The sequence below is a fragment of the Mercenaria mercenaria genome, chromosome 10, assembly GCF_021730395.1.
Source record: "Mercenaria mercenaria strain notata chromosome 10, MADL_Memer_1, whole genome shotgun sequence".
Lineage (NCBI taxonomy): Eukaryota > Metazoa > Mollusca > Bivalvia > Venerida > Veneridae > Mercenaria > Mercenaria mercenaria.
Window position 1 is genome coordinate 24,562,973 of NC_069370.1, and position 23,741 is coordinate 24,586,713.

Genomic DNA, 23,741 nt, shown 5'->3' on the forward strand with positions numbered 1-23,741 from the left:
TTTGAAGCTTTAGCAAATAAATTTGTTCAAACAAGCAATTAAACTCAGATGAGCGATATAGGGCAATCATGGCCCTCTTGTTTTTGATATTACTACATCCAATTATGTTTAAAGTATACCCAGGTGGTACCTGATCAGTGATGCTGCCGAATTGCCGTGTTACCTTACAACTATATATCTGCTCCTTTTATAAGCCAAATGAAAATGATCAAGAAGCCCTTGCAGAGTTATGGTCATCCGTCACCAAAATTCCCCAAAAACAGTATTATCTGGATACTAGGTGACTTTAACCTACCTGATATCGACTGGCCATATGAGTCGCCAAAGGCCAACTGCAAATACAGAAACATATACGACACTTTCATTGACAATCTTGTTAACTTTAACCTTCAACAAATTGTCACAATCCAAACTAGGAAACAAAATATCTTAGATCTTTTTCTTACTACATATCCTACCGAAATCAACGCCAGTAATACCCTCCCGAACCTTGGTACCTCACACTCTGACTCAAGTACATCTCCAATTAACGCTACGCTTTGGATCTGAAGACGTGCTATTGATAGCCTCGTTCTGACTACCCTTCTGCTAGCCAATTAGAGCTTTGCTTTCAACATTTTGACAGTGAAAGTATAAGTTAAAAAATCTATATTTTGCCTGGGTTTTTCATGTTTACAATTCTTACGACGACCACATCATGAATTGGGAGGAATCATATGCCACGGTACGGACTTGGTCACGCAGCCGGTTAGCTCAGTCGGTAGAGCACTCGCCCTGTAAGCGAGGAGTCCCAGATTCGAGCCCTGACTGACTGCACATTTTTCTCACCCTTTGACATTCGACGCTATTTTGATGTTTCAGCCAAATGCTTGTTGAAACGAGTCGTCTGATTGGTTCAAATAAAAACAGATTTGCGAAAATAAAAATAGCAATATCGGAAATCCAAATATACAGAAAGATGAATGTGAATGGGTCATCCTCAGATTTTCCTTTAGTCAGATTATGGTACCTCAGATCATGACATCGTTTTTCATGAACTAAATATTCACAGCGCAAGACCAGTTCAACCAAAAAGATCAATTAAATGTTATATGAAAACTAACCGGTCAAAATTCAAATCAGACCTTCTTGAGTTTGGAGTTTGATTTTCTCAAAACATATAGACCCCAACTCCGCATGGAATGCATTTAAAGAAGAAATAAATAAGCTGAGTGATAAACGCATACCAACAAAACTGAGTAAGTCACGTGCGGACCTCCCCTGGCTAACCCCCAAAGTCCTCAGACTTATACGCAAACGGGACAAACTGTATTCAAACATGAAAAAGAAAGGTAAACAATTAACCACTGCAAAAGCATTTAAGGCCCTAAAAGGAAATAAGAACCTCCTATTGATCTTATTTGCAATCGGTCAGCTTTTCTGGCGACTCCCAACCGGATAGGAACAAAAAGTTCTACTCGTTTGTTAAACATAACAAAACGGAGATTTGAAGTGTAGCCCCGTCTAACTCGTGCCGACCCGGTCACAAAGGCAAACATCCTCAATAAACAGTTTGGATCTGTCTTTTCAAAGCTGCAACCCCTAAGCCTGAAACAACTCAGCAAAAAAAAAAAAAAAAGACGAAACAAACTGCAAATTAGGACCAGAGATGCCAACGATCCTCATAGCTATTGAGGGCGTGGACAAGTTACTAATGGGGCTTTATCCAAATACAGCCTCTGGTCCTCATGAAATTTCCCCAAGGTTATTAAAAGAGCCTCACCAAGAGATAGCCCCAATCATTACAGAGATATTCCAACTATCTCTTGAAACAGATCAAATCCCAAAAGACTGGAATAGTGCAATCTTTGCACCAGTTTACAACAAAGGTCCAAAATCTAAGGCTAGTAATTATAGGCCCATATCTCTATCATGCATTGCCTCTAAATTAATTGAACATATTCCTGTCTCAAATATCATGTCCCATTTTGACAGAAATGTCCTCCTTAGCCAGTATCAACATGGCTTCAGGTCAAAGCATAGCTGTGAAACACAACTTATAAGTTTCACACAAGAGGTATTTGACAATCTTGAGAATGGTCAACAAACTGACGTCAACGTAATAGGCTTCAGTAAAACCTTTGACAAGGTTGAATTAAAATTGATTCATAAGCTCGATACCCTGGGAGTCCATCCATTAGCATCTCAGTGGATCAAGTCATTTCTCAAGGACAGATCCCAAAGATCAGTCATTGGCCCTTGTCTCTTCCTAGCCTACATGAATGACCTCCCAGAGTACATCAAAAGTAAGTCACGACCTATTGCAGATGACACTATTGTTTATCTGACGGTTAAATCCTGCCGTGATTCCCAATCCCTACAAAATTATCTCAATGCCCTAGAAGCCTGAGAAAAGGACTGGTCAATGGAGTTCAATCCGGATACGTGTGAGGTATTGAGGATTACTCGAAAAAAAAACCTAACATCTAAAATTATACACACCTTAATATAGCACTAAAAACTGCAGAAGCTGCTACATACCTGGGCGTCACACTAAGTAAAGATCTCAGCTGGTCGAAACATATTGATAACATCACATCAAAAGCAAATAATTCACGTATAGTAGATTCATCATAAGAAATGTAAAAAACAAACAACAGAAAGGTAAAAGAAACAGCTTACAATACCTATGTCTGCCCACAGCTTGAATACTCTTCTTCTATATGGCACCCTTGGCAAAAAAGCCTCACATACAAAATTGAACGAGTACAACGATCTGCAGCTCGATACGTATGTACCAACTATGGTCAAACAAGCAGTGTCACCCAAATGTTTAAAGATCTCAACTGACAATCCTTTGAACAACGCCACATATCAAAAACTCCGTAATAATATTTTGCAGTTGACTAATTGATCCCACAATCTCATACGCAATACCATTCTATCTCCTTTTTTTCCACGAACAATTCTTTCCTGGAATGGTCTCCCCCTACACATACAGTCCAGCCCCAGTTTGATTCTGTTCACAGAGAGGCTGGCAACAGTAACCATCTAAACTATATCTATGTTTTTAATCTTAGTAATTGTAATTCTTTTTAACTTTGCACCTAATGAGCTTTCTCATCATTTAACAGTCTGTCCCTGACAAGCGCCTCAAAGTCATAATCAGAATTGTTGGTTTCTGTGGTTGTTTACTGTGTGGCATACGGTATTTGTAGTTTCTCTTTCTTTAGTTGTACATATGCTACTTGTACTTCTTATAACAACACTTTGCTCATACAGCCAGAAACTTAACAACAGGGTTCAACAGTTATCATACCAGAACGGAATGACAAAATGATATTATATTGTAGGCTTTCCCCAGTCTGCGTGGCGGTCTGTAAAAGTCTCCCCGTACTTAGATTTAGATTTGTTATATTTTCAGTCCTTTTTGGAACACATTCAATGTATGTGTTTTATAGAGTTTTGCGTATACCAGTACCATTGGGTGTGAGGGGTGTGTGGCAAATCTCATTGCTTCTCATCAACAGACTCAAATAAACTGAGTCTGCTGTTATTTTCTTTGGTTGAGTTCTGTTATTCTCTGAAAATCACTGAACCGGAACATGCCAAAATTCTCTAGGTTTGGCAATGGTTATTTTGATAAAGTTTGGTGTTAATTCGACTGATGGTGTCGGAGGAATTACGTGGACAAACTTTGTGATATTCCGAAAGACAGACAGATGGACGGACAGCACAAAATCACAATGTGCCCTCACTACGGATTGGGGTCATAATCATTTATAAATGATCAGTTTTACTAGTAAAAGATGCCTTATGGTGTAGATAGGCATTGTTGTAGATATTTGCCGAATTACTGCGATTGAAGTAATATCGCTTTTTTGTCCCTGTGATATGCAAGTCTATCGTAAGGATGTGAAAAATTACGAGACCTATTAAGTATTAACGCTGTAAGGATTCATTTAGAAAATTAGCACCATTCTAACAGCATCCAAGCATCATTTATTGGGAGAATTAACGACTGAAAACCTTTTACGTGTTAAAGGTCGGGAATACACAAATAAAATGTTAGGAAAATTGATTAGTACTCGGGCTGATGGAATTATTTCCAAAACCATGATTGTGCGAAAATTACTAGATTTATGAGTAAACATTAAATACATATAAAGTAATTGACGTTTACAAATGGTTCCCGGTGTCCCGTCTAATCTTCTAAATGGAAATCTCCGCCGTGATTGACAGTGTCACGTGACTCCTGGATATTGATGGCGGGAAAAAGAGACCCAGAGACTCCCGGCTGCACAATTAATGTGAGAATTTCTTTTATTACGTGAAAATACGGACTATTTGAGCATCAGATAAACTGTCAGTTGGTAAATAAGGGCAATTGTGCACATTAATAGACACGTAGATTTCGGCACATCTTGTAATGAAGAGCGATTCAACGGAGAGATTGATTAAGCGTATCATTTGTCAAAACTCATTGAAAGCCCATCAGTTTCTTCTCGTTCTCTTGATTTGCATACTTAAATCTTAAGATTTCAATATCTTTGATTTCAACTAATAGGGTTAGGGTTTACCAAACATACCCATTGTTATCATTGTCTCGTGATGATAGAGAGAAAAAATCCATTGGCACTAAAGTAAATAAAGACAGGCAAAGTGAATTATTTCCATATATAGGCATAAACAGAAATACAGACTTGTTAAAATTTTGTGACGCACGTATTTCAAAAAGTATTTTGACCTTGAGTCATGAGACTTTTTAAGAATGTATTGCGCATGCAGTTGTGTATCTGATTTTTTATTAAGGACTTTAATACTCCTTTCCCCCTCCTCCGCGCTCCAAGCAAAAATATGTTTACTTCACACACTTCTTCGTCTCCCCATCATCCCCCCCCCCCCCCCCCCCCCCCCCCCCCCCGCTCCTAGCAAATATATGTTTTGCTCTTTCAGTTTCTTTTATTTTGTGTTTCTTGATGTTATTCTGGGGTAACTGTACACCTGATGACTCACACAGCCAACCTATGGTAGCATAAAAGTTTATTTAGTCTTGCATTTTATACAAGTAACATATGACCATACAGTGACAGAAGGTGGCGAGATCACTGTCCTATGGATACACATCTAGCGTGTTTTAGTTGCAGGTTCACATGAAACTAATGTAAGACAGTGTCACTATATTCCCAGTAGAAATGAAGTCATAAGATATCTTGGTCCGGAATGACTTGAAGAAAAATACCGAAAGCCAAAATATTCTAGTATTATATAGGAATTAGGCATATAAGAGTCTTAAATCTAATTTAAACAAACCGAAATGCAAACTGTTCTTTTTATTGTACAATACATATCTAAATTGAAATTTACAGAATCTGTATTTGCTCAGTTTTACTTATCAATATATATATTATATATATATATACATGTATACACATTATATAATCAAACCCAGACAGACGCTTACAAACCCAGACAGACGCTTACAGAAAATATGTAAATGGTAACAGTATGTAAGTTGCTTTATCGGTTTGAGTTATTATAGGTAATTAATTTAGGATACTACATACACATGTATGTTTTCTTTTTAATTTTAGAATGCCACATCTGAAATAATATGTGTGGACTTGCTTAATCTGTACACTGTTTACTCAACTCCTCCCTTCTTTCCATCCAACTGAAATTAAACTTGGTATACGTCATCAACATGAAGTGCACATACACTTATTGTTTGGACACCCATGCATGCTCGATTATAACTGTTATGCCCCCTCTTCCTTGGTGCGGCATATAGTAAAAGCAGCGTCCGTTCGTTCGTTCGTTCGTTCGTTCGTTCGCCCAGACTTTGTGTTCGGTCAGTAGCTTTGAAATTCATAAAGGGATTTCAAAAAGACTTGGCACAAATGATCAGTAAGACATGACAGTGTGTCGTCAAGAGCCATAACTCTCCTCTTCATGCTTTTTTAGTTATCTACATTTTTGGAATGTTCTTGTCCAGGGCATAACTATAAAACTACTGAGGGAATATATGCAAGTTACACACGATGATACAAGACATTTAGAGGATGTGCCGTGTACATGGACCGTAACTCTACCAGACATATTTTTTCCCTTTATTGATTTTATACTGGGTATAACTCTTACAATAGTAAATATATAAAACTTTATTTGAATCAGCTATATATGTATGTAATGTTTAATAAAAATAAAATAAATGCTTTACATACTGTCTCAAATTATAGGAATCGAAACATATCCAACAAATTTTGTGTCCCAAATTTTAGGGACAAATTTTCAGGGTGACCCTATACATTTTCCTTTACCATACTTTTTTCAATTATCTCTCTTTATTTGTTTTTATGCAGGGCCGTTAATTAAGCTATACTATACTTTTATGTAAAAGTGCTGAATATAATACTATGTGTATATACTACAGTGATACACTCAGTTTTTATCATACCTGTTTGAAATTTCTAAATGTTCTAACAATAACTTTAAAAATAAAAAAATAATATGTCAATTTCCAAAATTATTCTTTTCTTTACACATTCGGAGTTTCATTTTTCCTGATAGATCGTTGTTTGAAATGTGGACAATTTGCACAGATGCATATACGCCCGATTTGGAAACTAAAATGTTTTATCTAAAATAAATAACTTAAAAAACACTTGCAACACACATCTTTTGATTTGTTAATATCTCAAGTTGTCATGATTCTAATTTACAAGTGAACAGGTTAAGGATACCAACAAAATTGCGCAGTTTTGACAGTTGAGGACTTTCCATATCCGTGGGTCATATTTTGATGTTCATCAGAAAACAAAGCTTACATTTTCTCTAAGCACATACAACTTCATCTTAGCGTCTGTCTTTTTTTTCAATAAAAGATCCTGTATATATCTTTGCTCTCGCATTTTTCCTTCTTTCACGATGTGTTTGCAGTGTCAAAATATGTGATGTTAAGACGTCTTCAACAAGTTTAAATCATTTTTACGAAAAGGTAGAAGAGCCAAATAAATGGTAAATAATATTGATCTAAAACGTAAATTGATTTGGACATAGATGTTTATCTCTGGATTTTAGAATGTCATAATCGTAACCATTTGAAATATATGTAAAATACACGTGATATACAATTTGTTTGAATTAACCATTGAAGAAATGTCCTTTTTACGAAGTTTTCGCAGAACCTTTTTCAAAGAATTTTTATGAAGCAGTAGTTCAATAACGATGAAAACTGCTTTATTTTTGGTTTTATTTATGCCTGTCAACAACTTAAACAGATATACCGTATACGGGGTTTTAGAAGTACAAAAATAGTGTCCTATGATTTTGTATGAATTTGTTGTTTAACAAATTTGTTGTATCTGATTGGATGAGATATCCTGTATTTTCGCGGAACATGCGGGATCATAACATAATCATAATAAAGATTTTTTTCCGCAAAAATGAATATAAATTTGTATTAAGAGATTTTCGATGCCGGTCAATGCCGATCGACGATGGGTAAAACTGACAACACTGTCGTTAAAAAAACTTCCAAAAGCGAAACACACATAAATGACGCCACGCACCCTGTATGAAATTTATGGAAGCTTCTATTGTCTACAGCAGGTGTAATTCAGTATGCCAAATGCTTTTCTGAAATGACGTGTTGCAGCACTACGTCGATAATAGCAATAATTCTTGTTGTCTGATCAAATTTTGGCTTATTTTGTAAAATCGTCGATTGAGAAATATCGACAGTTGATTATTCTGATGAAAACATCTATTACAAAGCCCCATAACAGGAACTTTGGTAAAGATTATGGACTCTAAACTTTCTTTAAACTTACTCTAAAGCCCCTCAATTTTGATATTTGAATGACAAACAACTGCTTTTCTACAAAATTAAAATTTAATTTTCCTATCAACTGCAATTTTCAAACGATTATCTTTATATGGCCGCATGATACTGTGTTTTTTCATACTATATGACTTCTGTGTATGTCAAGGTGTCTGACATATTTTGAATTTTCCGACTTCAACTTTAAAAACTCACAAAACTAGAGATATATATCTAGAATTTACAAACCAACGAGAAGAAAAATCATGACAAAACAATATAACTTCTTATCCTCATATATCTTGGAAACAGATTAAAATTTCACTCGATATCCTAGTTCAAACAAACATTCATATGTAGTTTTATGACTTTTAAAAAAAATCCTACAAAGTATATTAAACTGGTCGATCATTGATTTCCAACCGTGAAAAAGCATCTTCTGGTACCCTGTAGAGGTCAAGAACATCTTAGAAAAATAAGTCATATCGCCGTACCACTGCGTCGTAACAACGCTTTCTATTAATGACAACCTGTGATTAATTTTATCAAAACGGCAATGTTACTATCTTCCTAAAGATTTAATATGATATTCAAACAGGTTTGGCACGTTAAATAATATTTCAAATAGTCTTAAAATCAGCGTGTAATGTGCGGATCTCTTTAATCATTGGCAAATATCTCAAAAACAAGTTCTCGAACCTATACAATTATAGACCATTATGTTAATTTACGACTGTGAGTTTCATAATAATCTACATTGTAGAAAAAAATTCTATTCGCGAAAATGATATTAAATTCCCAAAACCACATATTATGAAAACTTGTGTGAGGTCCAAATTTTCTTGCAAAAAAATATCAAGTATATGCACGACCCTATCTTTTTTATTTGCCGAATATTCTAAGTATATTCTAAAGTTTTGAAAATTCGTGGTTTAATCAAATTCTACATTGTACATTTTTTTCATCCGAACATGTAGAACTTCACAGTTATTACACCTAATGTCAAACGTCAAAGCAGTGCGCTAGAAATGAAAACCACACAAACTAGACAATGATTTAGTTGATGTTGCCAAGGACGTTGATAATAGTTCTAGCTATCGAAGTAGATAATTAATATCATACATCAAACAGTGATTTAATCTTGAATAAAATCGTCGTTTGTCGTTCAGATGCGTATTTTTAGACTCTGTTTCACTCGTACTAGTGTTCATTGCGTCTGAACTCCGAAGATTTTATTCAACGACAAGTTACTGTTTTGGATATATTATATTTCCTAATTAATTAACATGTAAGAATTATAAACAAAATCCGTTGATAAAGCCTAAGTCACAAAATAGACGCAGATGTAAATAATTTACTATTAAACGAGTTAAATTTGTTTAAAGACAAGAAAATCATACATACCTTAGAAACAACTGTAATTTAACCATTGTTAAGCCTCAGAATGGCAGCAATGCAATGCAGTTTGGTAGATAATGCCGACTGGGTTACTACTGGACACAAACTGGTAACAATTGATCTAGAAAATTAAATCCAGGAAGTTCTCGGAAGTTTAACGTCACTTGTTGCTTGTTATTTCTAATAAGTAGACTGGTCGGTATTTCATCATAATTATGACTTTTCACAGGCCAAACTAAATATAGGGCCTCAAAAGGGCATTATTGGTCATGTGATTCAAGTCAAATCGGGGTATTATCAGGCACTGAATTATCGCACAGCTATAGACAGACTCCGAGTCAAATACCGCCAGTTCATTATTTATTTATTCAGCTAGTAGTATTTTTGTGGCATTTCATTTTCAGATGTTCTTCTTACTTGTCCACATGAAAACTAATTAGTTGAAAATTCAAGATTTTACAAACGACTTTTCATATATTTGCTATCCGAGAATTTGGAACAATAGGTCAATTTATACAATTGAATTTGGCAGAAATCTAGCGTCTGCTATCCTCTTCAGCCACCCTACACACTGATTCTCTAGTCTTCATTCTATATTTCGGGTGCTTGATCCATAGAATGGTGATCTGGGTAGACAGCCCCATTATGTCCGATAATACCTCATATTGAACATCTCTCAATGAACGTGCAATACAGCCAATCTTAGTACACTTTCCTATCATTTTACGATCGGGTTATTTATTTCGGGTTGTATAAGATTTATCAATGGAACTTAACGTATTTTTCTCTTTTGCCGACATCATCATCATTATTATTTAGTAAGCAGCATTCAAAAAGAACTGAGAAACAAATCATACTCTATGTAATCACCGCTTCCCCCTTCCCCGCCTGATCCACTCATCACACACGTATACACTTTTTATTTTAACTAATGTTTTAATTGGAAAGTTATTTAGATGAAACAGTAAACGCAAATAATGATAGTGAGAGCTTCATTGGTACGGAATATGAATTATAAACTTCCAACACGGGCAATATTGTGGACATTTACTGCAAGAACATAAAATTAGCCGTCCCAAAAATATTACGGAACAGACTACGATTATTATTACGAAGCCAGTTGTGGTAGAGAAAAATATTTTTAAAAAACGTAACTGTAAAAGTTTATTTACAAATAAAATATCAAATTCAGCTCAATATTTTAAAAAATGACGAATCAGCCCGATAACTTCATATATATAATAAAGTAACATTGAATAATTTCAGTTAAATATAATTTCTGATATCGGGTCGCGATTCAAACAACTGTGTAAGTCAAAGGGTTTTACATAAACCGTGCAGAAAATTCTTACAACCTAGATCAACTTTTTCTGGACTTCTTACTGGTCCTTGTGGCAGTGCAACAGCCCAATACCGCTTTCGCCAGGATTTCGTTGAATCCGAAGCTAAAACCTTTCAACCAGTACCGCATCTACTTTGTAGATGCAATGTGCAACACTATATATTTGATAGTTTGAAAGCAGCAACTTTGAAATGCACAAAATATAGTTATCGTTAAAGAAATTGTTTTCATACATGTAATGTCTGAACTTGGTTAGTTAATGGTTGTTTCCGATGCATATGTACTCATGTGCGACCAATGTTGTATATATGATGTAAGATGGCAGTCTCTACGTTATCTAATGCTTTACTGTGTTATGTTCCAGTATCAAAACAGAATAACAAGATTTTAAAACTAACAAACAACATACAAAATGTAAATTTATTCTTTACCATAATTGGCTGCATTTAAGTATATAGAAGCATATATCCTACATTCCTAGTTTTGCCCTTATTATTTGCGTGATTATATGCAATATTTTATTTCTAAGATATTTTTGTTCTCATTTTTTAAAAATAAATTTGTATACAAACTGAGAATTTGTTGAATTAACTTAAGTTTTATAAATAAATGAAAAATAATGAGCATTATATTCCGTTTTCCATTCTTTATTTAATTTTCACCTTCAATTTAATCCATTTAACGGCAAAATACGCAAAATAATTTATTTTCAAATGCGATTTTCAGGTTGTACGTAATTACAGATTATTTCTGTTTAATACTAAAATGGCACCATACTAAATGAAAGAGACAAACCGTAGCCATCTGTGATACATTTCTAAAAAGCTTTCCCAAATTTCCAGCACTTGCAGTCAAGTACCATAAATAGAAATTAATCAACATAAAATGGTAGAAGAATTTTGTTTAATTAGTACGATATTTGCTTAAGAGAGCGACTAATTTCGAGAATCTTATGAATTTCTTGAGAATTAAAATCGCGCTATAATTCCGTCAAAACATGGCAACAGATTTTCCTTAAACTAGCAAATTAATTAATTAAACAGTCGACCCGCATCTTGGATTAAGTCGCTTTTTAGCCCGGCCTCTTGAATTGAGATAAAATATTCGGCGGTCCGAGATTGGTTGCTAATATTTGCTGTAGATAATGTAATTCATTCGGTAGCATTATTATTTACATAATCTCGACCAATCACACCAAATCTTTCCTATCTTATAAATTTGGCAATCTTAAATAATATGATACAAATTGTTGTGACTTTACATGAAAAAAATTGATTCAAATTCGGATACTTGCACGCCACACATGGTTTTGATATATAATATAGTTTAATATAGTATGTTTTCATAGACAATAAACGTAACTGCTGACTTTTAGTGAATAAACTGAACATTTTTGTCGGATTTTGCTCGTTGAGTTACGTAAAAACTTGGAAGCTAAAATGAAAGGGTCTTTCAGCATAGACTCTTTGCTATCGAAGAAAACAGAGGTTCAGCTACATTCCCCCACGGCAACCACGGGGGTATCTACAGGTTCGCCAACCTCGCCGACGTCAGCTATGTCGCCGAGGATCTCTTCCGGTTGCTGCAGTCAACCTTCCACACCAAGTCCGGAGTTAAGACTCTCGCCGGAGACCTACGTTCAAAACAAACATCACGTGTTAAAAAATGATTTTATTCCTCGTCCAGGACTTTTAAACATGCATCAACAAGCGATGCTACAAACTAACCCAGTGGCTTTACAAGGATTTTTACAGGCGCAATACTTAAATGCATTAAATGGACAACATTCGCAAAATTCACTGCAAGGACATGGCCATATTGCTCCTCACCTTCAGAACAATTCAGCTTTTCATGCACCGGCAGACCATGCATATAAAATGGCGGCACATCTGCACGCGGCGCACGGACAGTCGGGCAGTTCGGTGCAACCGTACATTGGAGACTGGATGTCGAGAGGCGGGATGTTGATGTCCCGTATGATGGACTACACGGGTATTTCTTATGATTTATTCTGATAAAATTGTAAAACTAAATATATGTATTTCGCCGCATTAAAAATTACTACCGTTATAATGTTTATACTAGGATATTAATAATTCCATAATTGGCACAGAAGTCATTTTTAATTAATAAAGAAGTTATCACGATTTACTAAAAAACAACAACATCACGATTTTCAACGGATTTTGCTCGTTGAGTTACGTAAATATTTCTCACAAGATGATGCTTTTTATGTGACGACTTTCATTTACATTTCGCAGTTCATAAGTTTTACTAATTTAATAGAACCTGTCACATGGTGCTTCATTGATGATGAAATAAAAAAAAACGGTTTGCAGTTTAAAATAACCGTTGTTATTTTATTTCATATGTCTTTTTGCGACAACTTTCTGTTTTGAATGTATGAATGCTTTTGCTGAATATTGTTTGGACATTTCATTTATTATTGAGTCATATTCATACATAATTATTTCAAGTTTTATTAGGAGAACCCGTGAACACTTTTTAACACCATTTTATTACATTCACATAAACTTATCTTCACAATTAACGCACATACGTAACATTTTGTTACATTATTTTTACGAAACTAGTTATTGGTACCATATTTAGCGTCCGTTTGTTTGATCGCGGAAGTCAAGTGCATTTCACTACATGTATATACATTGTACCATTTAAGCTACACGGGGATCTTTAACGCTGTTCCCTACTGTGTTAAGAAATGTTAAATATTCTGACACTTTAAAACAAGCACCTGTGCACACTTGAACTGATAACTCATGTCAACAAATGACTCATCCTCACCGTCCACCACCTTTGATACATAATTTAGGGACCTCCTTATTACAGCTATATATTCACATTTTCTCACTTGTGCTATAAATTTGATGTAAATTTTAGATATTCGCTTACACTTCTGCTTTATAGAATTGTTTTATAGTATAAAATATTGTATTTACCGCTTTATCGTTTTATTTTCTTCCTAATTTAGTACAGGGATGCGATTAATAAAATCATGTTTTATGTGATCTTGCATAATATGGAAATATAATTGTTTATCGCCAATGTACTTGCAAGACGAATAAAAACGTTTAATATCCGGTATATCCGGTGTAATTGTGTTTTCATTATTTAAACAAAAAAATATTCTGTTACAAATAGATTTAAACTTTCAATTTTCTTTGATAATATATCATATTTTTATGTCACTTTATGTTTTCGGTCATGCTTGAAACTGGTTCCATCACAAACTTCAATTTATGATTTTTATAGGCGGTCATTAAATAAAAATGTAAAACTCTTCAGAAACGGTTTATCTTCTTTTACTATATACGTCTACAGTAGAATATGAATCAATGGTCACCATATCAGTTGCAAGCCAACCCCATACTTTTCGGTTTCTCGATCACCGCAGAATGTATTAAACATAATTTATGATCCGTATATTTGGAACGTAGTTTAAATGTTGGCGCATTTTTGACCATATTTTACATATAATTCTAACGAATGTGATCCTCTTCGAATAGGCATTTTTTACGTTTATTTTTGTTTAAATATATGTTGTTAAACTTAGTTTATAGTTCAGTTACATAAAGCAATTTCTGTTATTTTAGAGTTTTAAGGTCATTAAAAGATTAGCTTGAGTTTGCCTGTTCTAAAGGGAAATATAGACAGCATAATATCATAAATACATCGCGAGTAGTTTTCTTTAATTATTTGAACAAATGGTTTTAATTAAAATTATAAGTCTAACTGTATCGATCACTGGCACCATTTCATGTATATGTTTTTTGTTGTTTGTTTTTTTAATCTAAAAAATGCGTATTTTTGAGTGGTCATATTTACTACCAGTACTAATCAGCAATGTTTGAGACGGTGCAAATTTCCCGATGCCGTTGTGTTTTGTGATACAAATATTGCATTACTAAAATCATTTTAGATCTAATCTTTTAAAAAGGTGTCACAATGCCCATCTTAATTAATATACTTTCACGATAATTTGTCAGGACTATTTATCTGAAAAGCTTCCATCATTTGCAAAATAAGGAACTTAGAATTGCACGATAACAACAGAGATCTTTGGCCGCTTATCTTCGAAAATAAATCAACCTGTTTTAAAGGCATAATGTAACCTGGTCCATTGAAAAGCGACTTTGTCACCTTTGAAAGTTTCCGAACAAAAGAACAGTAAATATTGGTCATTTATTTCAATCGGACCCTATTCATTAAATTTTGATAAAGTGAAATTCGGGTTTCAACATCTCCTTGTAAGGGATTAGAGGTATCTGAGTTATCTCATAATGTCCCGTAATGTCCCACTGATGTACGATGAACTCTCTAATCGTAGTTAATATAAGAAAATCCTATTACTTTGATATGATTGTTGCGCTGGTGAGAACAAGATTGTAATAGTTAAACCGTCTAATTGATCACGTACAAAATCACATACTTCCAAACAAATTGGTCATGATTTGAAAACTTAATTACCAGTTGCAGGTTATCCATGGAAACATGTTAGTATATATGTTTATTATAGTCTGTTGCTTTTTTGTGAATAGATGTAAAACACATTAAATGGGCATGCGATTCATGTTTAATAAACATTTGTATAATAACTGAAAGCACATATTGTACGGTTATCTTCAAAATGAGATATAGTAAAGAAAGTGTAGATCAATGAAACACTTGCATTCTTAGTTTTTTTTAGCTTCATATAAAGTGCCATTGTGAATTGTTGTTTCTATGTCTAATATTTTAAAAAAAGTATTCAAGACTGTTAGAAGAGGCTTCCATGAAAGCACAACATATTTTGTTTTAGAAATTACCAAACATATTTTTTCATTATTTTTATGATTATCGTGTGCCTAACACATTTCTCCGGGTACTCTGATTGTTAAAAATGTTTCAATCCATGAACATTATAAAAAAGAATGCAAAAATTGCAAATGAAAGTGGAAGTAGAACTATCAAAAATGACAAAAACTGCAATGTTTCGATAGAGATATATAAGTTAACCATTTTTCATTACTGGATGTACTTAGATAAGTATTTTTGACACACGACGAAGACAAATTTGAAGCAAAAAACGTGTTTGAAAATAGGTTTTAAACCTAACGTTGTGTCCATTTAAAAACAAAGCCACTATTAAAGAACTACAGAAATGGAAAAAGAAAATTTTTTTTGAAAACTCGAGCGAAAAAAGCGGTTGAGATAAAATATACCATTCAGGGAACAGGTTTTAAACTAAGTAAGGGTTCTAAAGCACCTTGCTACTGTTCATATTAGGTGTGGCAACCTGAACAGAAATCAACTCTGGGTGTGTCCTTTCGTTGAAACTCTTTATGGAAAATGCAAAATTTTCATCAACCTTTTCAAAGTCTGCAAAAATGACCAGATTTCATTTACGAAAAAAAAATCATCGAAGTGATATTAATAATAGTCCATTTTAATTGTAATGGTACATTTTAATTGTAACTATTTCAGTCAAAATTGAAACATTAAAAGTAAATTAAAAAAGGTCGACAACATTCCATAAAAATCACTTATACATTCATTGAAATCTTCGCAACAATATTATGATACTCTTTCTGGTCTTCGAACATTTTTATCGTACTTTAATGTGGTCGAGTTTTCTGATCATATTGTGTATTTTGGCGATGGCGTTTTCTAAGAATAAAAGACTGACTAATTTAAAGGAGAAATATCGAGCTTTCCTTGTGATCTTTTCTTTTAAGGTATAACATATGAAGTTGAATCGTAATGCCCCTTTATCCATCATACTCCCTTTCCTCTCAATTTCCCTCTCTTGTACTTTTCTGTCGATAATATGTTTGCTGGTTTCTAAGACTGATAAAATTTGACAAAACATTTTATTCATCTCTTGTATCATCAGCAAAAATATGTCTTTTTTTATGTGATTTTATATATATGTATAATGATATACTCGAACACTGTTACTCAAATCGGTAGACTGTCTCTCACCTGTAAATGAAATGTATTTGTCATTTATTATGCGCCCTGGAAACGGGACATACCATGAGATCACTTGCGGTCACTAAAGTTGTCCACTCTCTTACTTGAGCTGTTCTCATCAGCATGTTCACTAAACTTAATCACAATCTTTATTGGCATAATATCTCGGGCACCTTTGTCCCAGAGGTTACCCAAAATTGTGGAAATTGACAGTGTCCACTCTGTTATTTCAGCAGTTCTTATTCAAATGTCTACAAACTGGGTAAAACTGTTTATGTCAATGATGTCTTGGCCAGTCTCGATAACCAGCCAGACCCTGAAGTTATAGCCCGTGAATTACCAAAAATTTCGAAAATTAACAGGTCCGCTGTTCATTTTCTGTTCACAATGGTTATGGGCATAATATTTCAGACATGTTTGACAATGCCCACAATGTTCTTTATCAAATGTTCAAAGTCAAAATGTTTATGGGCATATTGTCTTGGGCAAGTATAATAGCCAAATGGATAGTCTTCGTTGTTCTGGAGTTACGGCCTTTGAATACGTGGAACTTAAAGGAAACTGCATTGAAAACCGAGTATTTGATACGCCAAATGTAAATTGCTGTAAGGGACATATTTTGTGACAGTTTGCCACTCTTGTTACCCTCTACTCCTTATTTTCTAAACCACTTTGAAGATTTTCATATAAGAAGCCTAAAATATTAGCTCATCAAGATGACATGCAGGGGCACAGCCCAGTTCTCTAGGTCCAAGGTCAAGGTCATATATGCAGATCAAAGATCAGATAGCTTATATCTTCTTAACCGCTGGAATGTTATCCATAAAACTAACATCAGTTGTTAATCTCATTAAGACGGCATTTCCCGGACTTACCCTACTCACATCCGGTATGCTTTCGTGGTTCCGATATCACAAGATATAAAGAGAAAACGTGTGTTCAAAAATATAAAAGTAAATGACCGAAATGTTTGCAGTGAAGGTCTACAAAAAGTGAACATTTTAGAAAGATATGTATTTAACATAAAACAGTTGTTCTCGTGGGCTACTTTACTTTAAACGAAAAGCATGACTGATATACACTTCATTGTAGGCCAGAGACCGCTATTGATTTCCCCGTAGGCCCCTTCTGTGCGCCACATTATGTAATTTACTTCCGCCTTTTAAAGTATTGTAAAATTGTGAATATTTATGTTTTCTCCATATCATTTTAAAATAGTATGTGGAAGAAGCAACCTGGGACTACCACCAGTTGTTTCCCTTTCATTCATTATGAAAATTTTATGTCTGCTGTGGAGAGAAACAGTTAATGTGAGATAGTTTGAACTGTAGAGTTAGGATCTACCTTCTTTCAACTGGTGATTGAAATACTGTAAACTTAAAATCTATAGTGTCGGTCAAACTGGGTGAAATATTGTAAAATGAATCTCCGGCCGAATGGACTGCATGACGCAATCTGCGTTTTTACTTACACTAACATATTATAAGCACAGGCACAACATGATATTCAAGCAATTGGACGATTTCAGATTTGTATATCAATCAGATCGTCAAACGTGCAATGAATGAATTACATTTTCCAGTTTTAATGGATAGAATTGAATTGGACTTTTTAACTGTCTTATTTTTCTAGCCAGAACTCGCTACTGCACTTTTTTCCGTATCACACGACAACGTAATTTAACCCGAGTATCAAATAATATTTATATATTATAAGCAGGGCGATATTTCAGTTTGCCGAAAACCAGGATATATATTTTTCTATTTGAAAACAATGAATAAAATGGTCAGTATAAATATGTAATAAAATGTTACAAGAATAAACTCTGAGGTTGCTTATGTGGCTCAATTAACCAGTTTTTCTTCTCTTTTACCACCTAAATCACAGAAACATTTTCTTAATACAAAATTTTTGTATTGTTTTACCAGCGTCATAAACTATACATTTTTTTTATTTGCCGGTTAATATTTTGGCTGTACCTTTAAACCTGGTATGAATCATTCAGTCAAATACAGAAATAACAATTTTTCATTTGTCTAAAGATAAAGGCAGGACAATTTACGACAAATTAAAGTTTACATTCGTGCCGAAATTGAAAAATAACAGAATTGTAATGAGTAGCTCCACGTCCGGATTCCTCCCAGGTGTGAGTGAACAGTATTGCTACTGTCAAGTGGAACATGCTTTATCTATTAAGAAACTATCAAATAATTATGTCGAAATTAATCCAATAACACAAGATTAGTGATAACGAAATCAACATTCTTAAACAAGCGCTAGTTAGTTTCAAAGGGATGGTGGAGTGTTTTAAGATATGGTGGTCAACCTTTTATGGTCCGTGACACCTTGGTTACCACATCTGTCCATTATCGTCTGCTTTGAAAGACATTGCCGGTAAATCAAGATATTGCCCGATACAGAAAAATCCCTTCTATTGTATAATTAATTCCCGACCAAATAGCCTGATAAAATTGTACTAAATATATATATTAATCATTCAGTGAAATAACCGAAAAATCAATGGATCCCTCTGGCGTGCTATACGACAGATAGAAATTACTGGTTCTTAAATTTGTATCCTTTGAAATAACGAGGATGATTTTCTGGACAGAGGTACTAGTAAGGTTTTTACGAAGATAAAATCATCATCAGCTGCAAAAACGAAAATAAACTGTTTAGAAGCATAATAATTATGAATGAAGGTTTGGAAACTTGGGATAATCTTATCAATGACAAAAAAAATACTTCGAAAATAATAAATCACGACTGAAATAACTGTAATAAAGATTTAATCTCGTAACTGGTGAATTAATTTCCCCTAAATACGAAACTAAGACTGTATAGAGACTAAACGTCTGTATCGAACATGGCGGTTCGTCCGCGCCGTAGAAAACAAGACGAGGAAATTATTCCAAGTTTCTGTCAACAAAGTTTCTCGATACAGTCTTGATTAAATCGGCATCCTTCAATGTGCGCTGCTGCTATTTGAGAAGTTAATTTTCAATTTGTCTCCGATTAGCTGGCACGATAAACGATTTTTTCCTCCCATTATCACGTACGAGTCATTCATTGCGTTGATTACATAGTTCCTCGGGGACTGGCGATATTATCATTTGAAAGGCACAGAGAACGGACCACTTCGAAACTCTATAAATGGAATTAATCCCATAGACCGGATTGATACAAATTGTAACTTTAAAGGAATGACGAGTAACAATGGCCGCTTCAATGGCCAACTTGCTGCTAAATTAAACTAGTTATGTACATTTAATTTATCGTTGAGAGGCCGTTTGCGCTTTCTGATGGCGACAAATTTTATTAGGAGGCGGCACTAAGTGAATAAGGAAGCAGTTACATCGCGGTTTTTGCTGACAACGTCTCTTAAGTGAATGGAATTAATTGGACATTTTATGTGGCATTGAGAAGATGGCCATTTTGATAATTGAGAAAAATTAGGAAACTACAGTTAGGATGTTTTATGGTTATTAGAAAAACATTTAAATTGATTAAAAAAGATTAGAGGTATTTTATTGAAACAATGTCGCTGTTATGCCCCTAATGTATCAAAAATAAATAGTTAGAAATCTATACTGGTAGTTGTAATCTAGATCTACTAATATTGTTAAAATAGGAAAAGCCATCTTTATTCCATATAAAGTTTACAATAAATAGAAATAAATACAGTCTGTTTACCCACACTGATAATTTTCAAGCCTGATAGTCATACACGGACTATAATGGAGATTCTAAAAGTTTGACAGTAAACTGACGACCAATTAAGTTAGGGCATGATGACTTTCGGACAATATTTTATTGACTTGCACGTTATTTTATGTTTTTATTACCTGGGAAGAAAGGGGTTTTATGTAATACTTTTGCCTTTCAAACCTTAGTCAAAAGTACCCAAAAAAGGCATATTAAACTAGAACTAATGTATGCCCAAAATCAAAATCTAATTAACAAAATTTAACCATAAACTGATTTCAGTCTAATTACTTTATAGATTATTTTTCCGAATGCGGCATGTATAGTCACCTTCTGAGATTTTAACATTTGTTTTGAGAACTCGGTCTGCTATTTTTCAAAGAGTAATTTCTTGCGTACAAATATTTACTCATCCTTAAAACAAATGTTTACGCCCAAGTTTCACTAATGTTTCACAGCCGAAAGTCCCATATGAAGCCAGGCCATATAAGACGTTTGACCGTATCATTCCCATCTCAGAATCTATTTCGATTTACTGAATGAATCGCAGTTTTCAATAGAATATAAAAACAGATGTATGTAAAAGTGTACACTGTGGACGTATGCCTTTTATACAAATGTACTTTCAGATAATTGCGATCCGTTCATAATTTTAGTAGTTTTCATTTCCGCTTAGTACTGGTGTCTTGAATTGCCCAGTATTGCACGTGTATATTTAGTAGTAACTCTAACAAAGATTGAAATAGCTGTTCACAGCACTAGTACATGTATGTTATCCAAAATGTCTGATAAAAAGACCTGAGCAATACTATACATGTACTTTATTCGATGTTTACACGTATATAATTTCAGCGAAGCAAAGAGGACCGCAAATATTAAATGAAAATAACGAATTTGAATGTTTTTCTCTCTGTTGCAGCACAGGCACAGAATAGTTTGATGGGTAAAACAAGACGCCCAAGAACAGCATTTACTTCTCAGCAACTCCTTGAATTAGAAAGGCAATTCAAAATGAACAAATACCTTTCCAGGCCGAAACGGTTTGAAGTAGCCACTACTCTCATGTTGACTGAGACACAGGTATTTAACAATTTTAGTTTAGGAATTTTAGCCCAAAATTCATCCGCACTTGTCCTTGATTTCCAGTATAATTTAACCAAGATTATGCAGCATGCTTAAGAACTTTGTTTATTTTTTTTTTTCGTTTATTTTGTATAACAAGAAAAAACACTTAAATACCGTAAAAGACTCGTGTTATTTTTTCTATCACAGTTAAGTTCAGAAAGCGTTGTTATAACAACCTGGCCTTCCATTTTTTCAACTAACTAGTTTCACGTTGGCTCGTAAAATGTGGAACTCTGGTACACGACCTGGTACACGACCTATTTTCAAAAAAAAAAAAAAAATACCTTCAAATTTCCGACACAATCTTAACAAGGAAATCATTATGTTAGCAAAGTTATTCAAACGAACTTTGTCCGGAAAAGATTTTCGGCATTTTCTCTTAATTTACTTTGAATGCTATTCTCATGTCAAACGCTCGTGAATTTACTCCATTTTCGTATATAGGGTATATGTAGTCTAAAATAGCTATTTACAAACGAATTACCCAATGTTGCAATGTTAATGAAGAATATATCAATAAGACAATCAGATCTGTTACGTTAACTAACCACATTTAATGTTTTTCTAGCTGTGCTGCAAGACAGTTGTCCATATGTGTTTTGTATCGCTTTTATCACTTGAGAAATATAGAATACACTATAACATTTCAGGTAAAAATCTGGTTCCAGAATCGTCGCATGAAATGGAAAAGAAGCAAGAAAAACTTCACAAGTAAAACACAGAATGGTCAGTCAAATCCTTCCACAAACGACGGAACACAAAACGAGGCAACAAACGATTTTCAAAGCGAGGTTGATATAGTAGACGAAGAGGACGATTCTGATATTGATATATCTGATGAGCAGGACATTGATATAGAGCAAAAGAGTGATAATGAAGACATTGGAGTTCGGGAGGAGGAGGTCAAGGACGCTCAGAACGGGTGTGCAACACTAGACTTGAGTATGAAAAGATTTGCACTGCAAGGCCACATGCAAATTTCAAATTTTTCGGTGGAAAATAAACTACTAAGTGCAGCATCAATATTGTGACATATTAAATGTTGAATCGTGACATGTTAAAATTTGAATTGTGACATGTTGAATGTTGAACTAAACATTTTCGGTGCAATTTTCTGTATTTATGAATTTGGGATGGCAAAACAGTCTAATGATTATGTCGGTCAGTAATAAACTGTGCATCTTTGATTACGATTTAAAACTACCAAGTACGCTACAAATTAATGTAGTTTTCTTTAGCAGCATTTGCTACATTTGACTATTATAATATATACATGCATACATATATCTTTTTAAAAAGTTCCATCATGTGCTTCTTTCTGATACGAACTCTCAGACGTGATTTATTAAGAAATGTTGACCAAACCACCATGTTAATTACTTTGCGTGTAACAAGAGACGCGTTTACCTAGACAAATACACAGAAAAATGTCCGCGGTATCCGCGCTACTTTCTGATCCACCAAATCCATAACAGAACTTTTCGTGAATTGCGACTTTATTTTGCAAGATCCATCAGTTATTAGTTAAACATCATTTAAAAGGTCTTCAATGGTTATAGAAGAATCTTTAATTTTAAAGTAGCTTTAATATTGTCAGTTTTATAATCAAAAATGTAATTTTCCTATCTGAAATTTTGGCCCTTTGTGTTGCTTTTTTTCCCAAAGACATCCTGAAAGATTCTTTTTTTTTAAAAATCCATCAACAAATATTTTAAAAACTAGGTTTACATCAAAAAACCCAAATAAAAATCTTTTTTTTTTTTTTTTTTTAAATAATTTCACAATATAATCAAAATACTTTTTGAGATTAATGAATTATTAAACTTCCTGGTCAGACCATACAATTTTAAGTTGCCCTTATTGATATTCAAGGATAAATTAAAGAAACGGTCTAACTAGAGGTCATGCTTCCGCTCCATTTTTGAAGTTTTTTATTTTTTATTAAAGCCAGAAAACAATACATATTGCGCAGGTTTTGTACTTATAATCATTATGAATAAGAGAATTACAACCATGTCATAACCACGTTATTAAAAAGTTCTGTAATTCATGATTCGTGTTTGTATTTTCTTAGTGAAGAAAATTTGCCGAGAAACGAGTTCAATTCTAATTGCTTTGACCTGTACAAAAGAAGGTAGGCTGAACGCAAAACTGAACGGTCCCAACTGAGCTTGTCAATCCAACATTTCCAAATGTCTTATGATGTATTTAGTGAACTTAGTCTGGAGCATGTCACTGCAATTCTGACAAGGATATTTTCTTGTTTAGATCTGGCAGCATATCTATACATTTTATAATTATTTATTGTATTGGATTTGTAAAGAAAACGCTGAAAATAAGGGAGATATGGCTTGTATTTCGCTTGTTGGAAATGTATGTTTTCCAGTTTTATTTCTT

At 34.0% G+C, this 23,741-nt stretch overlaps 1 protein-coding gene across 1 annotated transcript; it reads left to right on the plus strand.

The window, feature by feature from the left end:
• Positions 1 to 11,773: 11,773 nt before the first annotated feature.
• LOC123559625 (motor neuron and pancreas homeobox protein 1-like) lies at positions 11,774 to 23,117 on the plus strand. Its single transcript, XM_045351591.2, has 3 exons — positions 11,774 to 12,533; positions 21,139 to 21,299; positions 21,995 to 23,117. The coding sequence occupies exons 1-3, from the start codon at positions 11,981 to 11,983 to the stop codon at positions 22,373 to 22,375; spliced, it is 1,095 nt and encodes a 364-aa protein (XP_045207526.1). The 5' UTR covers positions 11,774 to 11,980; the 3' UTR covers positions 22,376 to 23,117.
• Positions 23,118 to 23,741: the final 624 nt, after the last annotated feature.